We start from the raw sequence: 9,128 nt of genomic DNA, 5'->3' as shown, positions 1-9,128 counted from the left end.
CACAAAACAACACTTGGCTTCCCCCAAGTGGGACACAGGCCCTGCCACCATCCCATAGCGGCACCCCACCAAATCGTAGCCTACTCTGCCAAGACCCCATGGCACAAAATGCAGCATAGCCCAGCCCAGCCAGGAAACAGTGGCTGTGGGCACCGGGTAATGACATCACATAGCAACGCCCGGCTTCCTCTCCCTAGCAACTAGCATCTTTGGAGTTTGCTTTATAGCCAGGTGCAAACATTTCACAGTTTAACCAAATGTTTGTGAATCGTTTTCCCGTGCCTCATCTCATTTGATCCTCACAGAAGTCCTGGAGTAGGTAGATAGATGTGGAATCCTATTTTCTTTTCATTAGCAAGATGCGAATAGCAATATTAAAATATTTCTTCTAATGTGCACGAATCTGTGCACTGGGACACTAGTTTAAAATAAGCAAGTAAGCCTCTTTACAGAAAGTCTGGGCAGTTTTCAATTGGCTGCTGGAAAATGCTGCTGTGTCCCCACACATGAGCTCTTTAAGAACTGTTTCTCAGTTTGCTGTAGCTTTGTTGATCTCATAGATGCAGCCCCATTAGCTTTCAAAGGGGCGCATCTTTAGGTGCAGGCGTTAAAAGTTGAGGTACCAGATATAGGGTTCAAGACCTTTGCTCCTGAAGGAGAAGTTTAGGGTTTTCACTTCCATCCCAATTATGGGTTTCTACAGCAGGAGTAGGGTTTATGGCAAGTTTGTATCTCAGCCTCTCCTACCTGCTTTGATATGTGTTTTATTTCAAGGAAATTGTTCTGTGTGTACCTGTAGATTTGGTTGTATCTGTGGGAGGAAATGAGTTCAAGATTTCTCTTACATCACACTTTGAACTGGATTATTTTATTCTGCTTACTTTGGGTTTAATTTGCTCTTTTTTATTGTTTCCTCGGGGAGATGCTTACTTCATTGATTGTAGATCATTGTTTTTCTCTAGTGTATTTGTTCAGTGCTATAAATTTTTTTCTAGGCACTACTTCTACTGCATGCAGACAACCTCTGATATGTTCTACTTTCATTTCATTTAGAGATGGTCTCTGACTTAATATTTTCAACTTTACACTGGTGTGAAAGTGATACCCATACAACAATTTTGTTTTTCACTTTCAGTACATTATTCAATAAATTACATGAGCTATTCAATACTTTATTATAAAATAGGCTTTGTATTAGGTTATTTTTGCTGTAGTGTAGGCTAATGTCAGTGTTCTGAGCACATTTAAGGTAGGCCAGGCTAAGCTATAATGTCTGGTAGGTTAGATGTATTAAATGCATTTTTAATTGCCGATGGGTTTATTGGGACATCACCCCTTCATAAATCAAGGAGCATCTGTAATTCAAAAGAAACTATCATTTCTCTAGAGACCTGTTCGATCCTGTGTGTTATTTTTAGAAGTGTTGTTTAGGTAGCATTCTTCCTCCGGGGAGCACGCCCACACCATTCTTCCCTCTCAGGCGTGCATCTTCTAAACCCTAAGTCCCCAGGAGACTTGCCATCAGGGGAGCAATGGGCGGCAGCAGCTTGTCCTGGGCTAACCCCCTGAACCTGTCTCCAGGGCCCCCTTTTCTCTGATTTTCAGTGAGCTGACAGCAGCCCCACCTTGGCTCCCTTCTGTCGCTGTGACCTTTACTTCTCTGTGAGCCAAAGCAATCCTGCCCGGGCTCATTTCTTTCCTGTAACCTTCCTAGGGAGCCAAAGCAGCCTTGCCTAGGCTGCTTCTACCCTAGGCCCTCCCTTATTTCACTGTCCCCAGCTTTAATAAACATACTCTCAAAATAAAAAGTGAAAGTGTTGTTTCATTTCCACGTGTTTGGGGGTTTACCAACTCTTTTCCTGTTACTTACTTCTATATTATTGCCACTAGGATCTAAAAGCATTATTTTGTATGATTTCTGTTCTTTCACATTGGTTAAGGTGTACTTTATGTTCCAGAAGGTGGTCTGTCTTGATGAATGTTTCATGTGAACTTGAGGAGAGTATATATTCTGCTGTTCATGGGCGAAGTGTTCTATGGATTTCATTTAAACCAGTTGTTTGATGGTGCTGTTTGCTTCAACTACAGTCATGCACCACATGATGACGTTTTGGTCAGCAATGGAGTTCATGTATGACAGTGGTCCCCATAAGGTTATAATGGAGCCGAAAAACCCTATTGCTTAGTGGCGTCATAGCTGTCATGATGTCATAGTACAACATGTTACAGTTACAATTGCCTAGCAGTGGTCGGCAAACTGTGGCTCTCGAGCCACCTGCAGCTCTTTGGCCCCTTGAGTGTGGCTCTTCCACAAAATACCGACTTCTACGCATGGGCCACGAAGTTTCAATCGCACTCTACGTGCGCGCCCACACGTGGTATTTTGTGGAAGAGCCACACTCAAGGGGCCAAAGAGCCGCATGTGGCTCTCGAGCCGCAGTTTGCCCACCATGGGCTAGAGTATCTAGTAAAGTAGCACAGGCTTTAGCGTAGGAACAATGGACTATACTTCATAGCCTGGATGTTCAGTAGGCTGCACCATCTAGGTTTATAAGTGCACTCTGATGGCCACACAGCAACAAAATCACCTATTGACGCATGACTGTATGCCCTTCCTGATTTTTAAATTTTTAATATTTTTCTGATTTCAGTGAATTTCCTGATTATCAATGACATGATTAGAGATCTAATTACAATACAGTTGATAAAGAAATGTGCTTGTCTGTGCATGTCTGAACATTTTAAGGTGACAGCTAGAATTATAAATGATAGCAGAACATTTTAGATCTTTAGAAATTTTATATAATTTCTAGGGCATACTATTTTGGGAGTAATAAATGCTTACAAATACAACATAATTATTATTCCTTATTTGACAAAGCTTCCCTTGTATATTAGCATGTCAAACAGGCCTAATTATTTTCATTTCCCCCATTTAGAAAGAGAGAAAGATCATTTTAAATGCTTCATCTTAAAAATCTCAAAGTTATTTTCAGGTAAAAGAAAATACTTTAATTTTTAAATTTTGGGAAGTTTGTCAAACTGTCAAAAGTTTTAAAACACTTGGTCAGATATAATCATAGGTCTCTGTGAAACAATACTTAGTTATCCATTAATCATGGTGACTTCACAGGCAAATACAGAAAGTTAAATAGTTGTAAGCAGAATTTAGCTCTTTTAATATTGGTTTACCTAAGCAATCAAATACCTGATGATACAGAGCACAGGCAATCATTTTAATAAAACACAAAATCTTTGCTTTCTCTTTATCATCTCTTATTAATAGCATGCTAGTTGCGCCTGGCCAGCATGGTTCAGTGGTTGAGCATTGGCCTATGAACCAGGAGGTCATGGTTCGATTCCCCGTAAGGGCACATGCCCAGGTTGTGGGATCAGTCCCCAATGTGAGGCGTGCAGAAGACAGCAGATAAATGATTTTCTCTCATCATCATCGATGTTCCTATCTCTTCCTTTTCCTCTCTAAAATCAATAAAGAAGTATTTTTTAAAAAAGAACTTACCAGTTGTAAAGGAAAACTTTGTCCTTTTAGCAGATAAAGAACATGTTTTATTTTTACATAAGTATACTGTTGATTCTAAAGCTTATAATAAATTTATTCAGTATAATAAATTTATTCAGTCCTATCCAGCTTGATCATACACAAAATTTTTCCCCTTAGGATTTCTTTTCTTATACAACTTTCCTTTGTCATTCCCTCAAAAATCCATTTTCATACCTTATACCTTCTTTTACTAAAAACATATTTTTTCTTGCATTCAAAGTTGTTTCCCTTATTATTTCTAGTAGTTTTAATTACATATATTGGAATTTCTACCCTTCAAAACCTCAATTTCTAATGAATACTAAGTAAACTATTGTGAACTGATAAATCAGTTTTTATTTTTAGATTGGCAAATTTATTAATATATTTTATAATTTCAAGAAACACATGTACTTATAATAGTACAATCAGTGTGACACGTTTACTAACAAACCCAAATTTATCTTTTAGTTTCTCTGTAATAAGCCAAAAATAGGTACTTATTTAACAATTAATATTCCAATATTTTATCTTATTTGAAAATGATCTGAATATTCAATTACTTCCATTAGTTAATTTAGCTAGCAAAACTTTAAACTTTCAAGTTAGCAAAAGATTTTAGAAACTATTTTTAAGTACATATAATTGCTGCTAAAAAGTTTCACCTAAAAACTATTTGTCCAGCCCTAACCGGTTTGGTTCAGTGGATAGAGCGTCAGCCTGTGGACTGAAGGGTCTCAGGTTCGATTCTGGTCAAGGGCATGTACCTTGGTTGCGGGCACATCCCCAGTAGGGGGTGTGCAGGAGGCAGCTGATCGATGTTTCTCTCTCATTGATGTTTCTAACTATCTCTCTCCCTTCCTCTCAGTAAAAAAATCAATAAAAAATATTTTAAAAAACAACAACTATTTGTCCATACCTATGTATTTTACTTGTTCTCAATAATATGTTTGGATTACCCACAAAAAATTTATGAGATGTTAAGCCAAGTCATCCATCATTCTAAGTTATTTTTGTTGATACATTTGTAATCCTAGGTAGGTAAAAGTATTACATTTAATTCTGATAACTCTAAAGACTTGCCTATTTTAATTAACTTTAACACCAAGTATTATTCCAGAGCCTGAAAAACATTTTGGTTAGTTTCTGTTTTATTTCTTCATTTATATAAGTGCCTAATTTTTAAGTTAATTAAACAGAGCTTTTAAAAAACCAATTTTGTTAATATGCTCTGAAGGCAGACACATATCCACATATATAATCAGATGTAACCAGAGACCTGGTAGTTTCATTTTTTAAATTTCAGCCATGAGACAGGTACAATAAGGCAAAAAGCTCACGAATTTGTTACAATTGGAATAAGTTAAGTTTATTTGTTCAGGTGGCTAAGGCTCTTACTATTTTTAGAGAAGAACTTTAATACTTGCATTTGTCCTTGACAAACAATTTTTAAGAAAGCAGGTACAGGGCAGAGGGGGAGGGTGCTGGGTAGGTGAGGGAACTTTTTCAATTACTTGTGCTTCAATTACTTGTATCATGCTAAGTAAAATAAGTCAGTCAGAGGAAGACAAATATCCCATGATCTTACTCAAATGTGGAATCTAAGTAGCAAAATAAACTGATGAACGGAGTGGATCCAGAAGCATGGAAGCGTGGAACAGAGTGCGGAATCTCAGAGGGAAGGTGGGTGGGTGGGAGGTAATCAACCAAGGACCTTGTATGCATATATGCATGGCCCATGGACACAGACAATGGGACGGTGAGGGCCTGGGGTTGGGGGCAGGGGAAGCCTGGAGGGGTCAATGGGGGGGGAAAGGAGACATATGTAATACTTTCAACAATAAAGAATTATTAAAAGTAAATTAATAAAAGGCTCTCCTTTCCGGTGGCTCAGAGGTTAGAGCATCAGCCCCAGACTTGCTTCAGTGGGGCTTTGGTGCTTTGGTGCTCGCTGAGTCGGCCCCTTGAGTACATCACTCGTGGATGTAGTAGGGTTGTAATCTGCATGGTCTGAAGCTGACCACCAGGTGCATTGGCTCTGGAGCCTCCTGAGAGGTGCAAAGTCAGCCACTGCCTGTGCTCTGTCTGGGGCCACCCAGCAGGAGCTACAGAGCGATTTGCAGATGGCTGCTACTTGTGTTGATCTTGGAGGTATTCAGGAAGGCCAAGCTGTAAACCAAGGTGGGCTGCTGCTAGAGCCGGGCCTGGGGCCACTTATCGAGAGATATGGGGCATACTGAGGCCAGCTGCTGCTTGTTTGAGAGATATTTGGAAGCCTGAGCCAGGACAGGCCATTCATATAAAAAAGCCACTGCAAACAGCTTGGGTGGGGCTGCAAATTGGATGGGGTGGGGTCTCAGGGAATCACCGGGGCTGGGCAAAAAGTGTAGGCCAGGTTGTTGGAGACTCAGATATGGCCCCTGCCTGTAGCACTGTGGTGGGGAAGTCTCATCAAAGGAACAAATAATCTGTGCCAGTACTTCTGTCTGGGAGAAAGCTGCCCTTCCCCAGCCCTCACCCTGATGCCAGACAATTCATTTCATGCCAGTATGTCCCTGTCATCTTTCGAGCTGTCGCCCTAGTGCTGGAGCTCAGAGAGAGTAAGTCTGTGTAAGTCCATGCACCAGGTCTTTAAGAGGAATACCTGGGACTGCAGCCACACTCCATCTCAGCCACAGTACCAGCTGGTTTTCATGGCCAGAAATTTTAGGGACTCCTCTTTCCGGCACTGGAATCCTGGGCTGGGGGGTCTCGTGTGGCACTAGAACCCTTCGCTCATCAGGGTGGAACTCTGTGGCCGAGATATTCCTCCTGATTTTTAACCACAATGTGCATGTGGGACTAGCCCATTCCACATCTCCACTCTGGCACTAGAACCCTTCGCTCATCAGGGTGGAACTCTGCAGCCGAGATATTCCTCCTGATTTTTAACCACAATGTGCGTGTGGGACTAGCCCGTTCCATGTCTCCACTCCTACCAATCTTGATGTGGCTTCTTCTGAATATCCTTAGTTGTAGGACTTCTGTACAGCTAGATATCAGGTGGTTCTAAATGATGGTTGTTCTGTAGTTCAGTTGTCCCTCTCCCTTCCTCTCTGTAAAAAAAAAAAAAAAAGAATGTGTAAGTAATTTCCAGGTGTTCAAGGTGGTATGAACAGAGACTACATTTCTGATGATCAAGTCATAGATGAGATGTTTGTAGATGAGAGAATCATACGTTACCTTCCTATAAATGGAGTCTAGATGTCCAGTGCTATCAGTTTCACATATCCTACTCTACCTGTATTTGGGGTGTTTTAGGACTCAGTGGCCTTTGAGGATGTGGCTGTGAAGTTCACTCTGGAGGAGTGGTCTTTACTGGATCCTTCACAGAAGAAACTCTACAGAGATGTGATGAGGGAAACCTTCAGGAACCTGGCCTCCATAGGTAAGAATGATGACTTTGTTACTTAATTTGTCAGTTAGAGATTAAGTTTTTTTTTTATTGCTTTTACTGCATCCCAGAAGTTTTGACATGTCATATTGTCATTCTCATTTGTCTCTATCTTTTGATCTCACCTTTTATTCTTTGACCTTGTCAATTTTTTAGCAGCATGTTGTTTAATCTCCACATATTTGTGGGGTAGGTTTTTTTGCTTTCTTTTTGCAGTTGATCACTAATTTTAAAGCATTGTGGTTGAAGAATATGTTGGTATGAGTTCAGTCTCTTTTTTTTTTAAGATTTTGTATTGATTTTTAGAGAGAAGAAAGGGAGAAAGAGACAAACATTGATGAGAAAGCGAACTATCAATTGGCTGCCTCCTGCCCACCCCCGACTGGGGATCAAGCCAAAACCTGGGCATTTCCCCCAACCAGGAATTGAGCCAGCAACTGAGCCAGCATCCTTTCCGTGCATGGGACAATGCCCAACCAACTGAGCCACATTGGCTAGGGCGAGTTTAATCTTCTTAAATTTGTTGAGGCTAGTTTTGTGACCCTTGACTGGAATCGAACCTGGGACCCTTCAGTCCGCAGGCTGACGCTCTAGCCACTGAGCCAAACCAGTTAGGGCATGGTTAGAGATTCTCACCAGTTAGAGATTCTTCCATGTGCACTGGAGAAGAATGTATAAGCTGATGTCCTGGGATGAAAGGCTCTGGAAATGTCAATTATGTCCATTTCATCTAATGTGTCATTTAAGGCTGATATTTCTTTTTTTTTTTTTAATATTTTTTATTGATTTTTTACAGAGAGGAAGGGAGAGGGATAGAGAGTTAGAAACATCAATGAGAGAGAAACATCAATCAGCTGCCTCCTGCACACCCCCTACTGGGAATGTGCCCTCAACCAAGGTACATGCCCTTGACCGGAATCGAACCTGGGACCCTTGAGTCCGCAGGCTGATGCTCTATCCACTGAGCCAAACCGGTTAGCTAAGGCTGATATTTCTTTATTGATTTTCTGTTTGGATGATCTACCTATAATTTTTATTGATTTCAAGGAGAAACATCAATGATGAGAGAGAATCGTTGATTGAGTGCCTCCTGCACACCCCCTACTGGGGATTGAGCCCACAACCCAGGCATGTGCCCTGACCTCCTGGTTCATAAGTCAACACTCAACCACTGAGCCACACCGGTCAGGCTATAATTGTGTTTTTTACAGTTTCTCCTTTTAGTTCTCTTAGTAGTTCCTTTATATTTTGGTGCTTCCCTAATTGGGTGCATATATATTGAAAAGTATTGTATCTTCTCTTTTAAAATTTCATTTATTTACTTATTTTTATTTTTTTTAATCCTCACCCAAGGATATTTTTTTCATTGATTTCTAGAGAGAGTGGGAGGGAGGAGATGGGGAGAAAAACATCGACATGAGAGAGACATCAGTTGGTTGCCTCCTGCATGCACCCTTACTGGGGCTGAGGAACGTGCATCCAAGGTAGGTGCCCTTGACCAGGAATTGAACCCACAACCCTTGGGCCCACAGGCTGGTGCTCTAACCACTTAGCAAAACCAGCCAGAGCAAGAAGTGTTATATATTCTTGAGGTAGTTTCCCCTTTCTATATATATAAAAGGCTAAGTGACCGGCCAACTGGCCAGTACATATGATGCGCACTGACCACCAGGGGGCAAACGCTCAACACAGGAGCTGCCAAGCTGTGGTGACTTGGCAGCGGTGGTTCTCTGGTGACACACCCCGGAACCAGAGAGAAGGGAGCCTGATTCCTCACGGGGCCACATGATTCCACCTTCGGCCATGGATTACTGAATCTGGTTTACTGCCGAGCTACAGTTCTTCTAATTAATTTCCTTTCAATGTGCACGAATCTATGCACAGGGCCACTAGTATCATTATAAAATGGCCATCTTTGTCACTCATTGCCTTTCTTATCTTGAAATCTATTTCGTCAGATATAAGTATGGCTACATCTGCTTTTCTGTGGATGCCATTTGCTTGGAGAATCATTTTACACCCTTTTACTATGAGTCTGTGTTTGTCTTTGCAGCTTAGATGTGTCTCCTAAAGGTAGCATAAGGTTGGGATTTGTTTTTTGTTTTTTGTTTTTTGTTTTTTTAATTAAATCTTTATTGTTCAGGTTACATTTGT

General features: G+C 40.9%; 1 protein-coding gene across 1 annotated transcript in view; it reads left to right on the top strand.

The window, feature by feature from the left end:
* The window catches only part of LOC102258743 (zinc finger protein 709), a 54,508-nt gene that overhangs the window by 39,397 nt on the left and 5,983 nt on the right, over positions 1-9,128 (top strand). The window contains exon 2 of the mRNA XM_014535043.1: positions 6,842-6,968. Within this exon, the coding sequence (XP_014390529.1) occupies positions 6,842-6,968 (127 nt within the window). The remainder of the gene's footprint in view (positions 1-6,841; positions 6,969-9,128) is intronic.

This window comes from Myotis brandtii, unplaced genomic scaffold (genome assembly GCF_000412655.1).
Source record: "Myotis brandtii unplaced genomic scaffold, ASM41265v1 scaffold1012, whole genome shotgun sequence".
Classification (NCBI taxonomy): Eukaryota; Metazoa; Chordata; class Mammalia; order Chiroptera; family Vespertilionidae; genus Myotis; species Myotis brandtii.
This window is presented reverse-complemented; position numbering and strand designations above follow the sequence as displayed.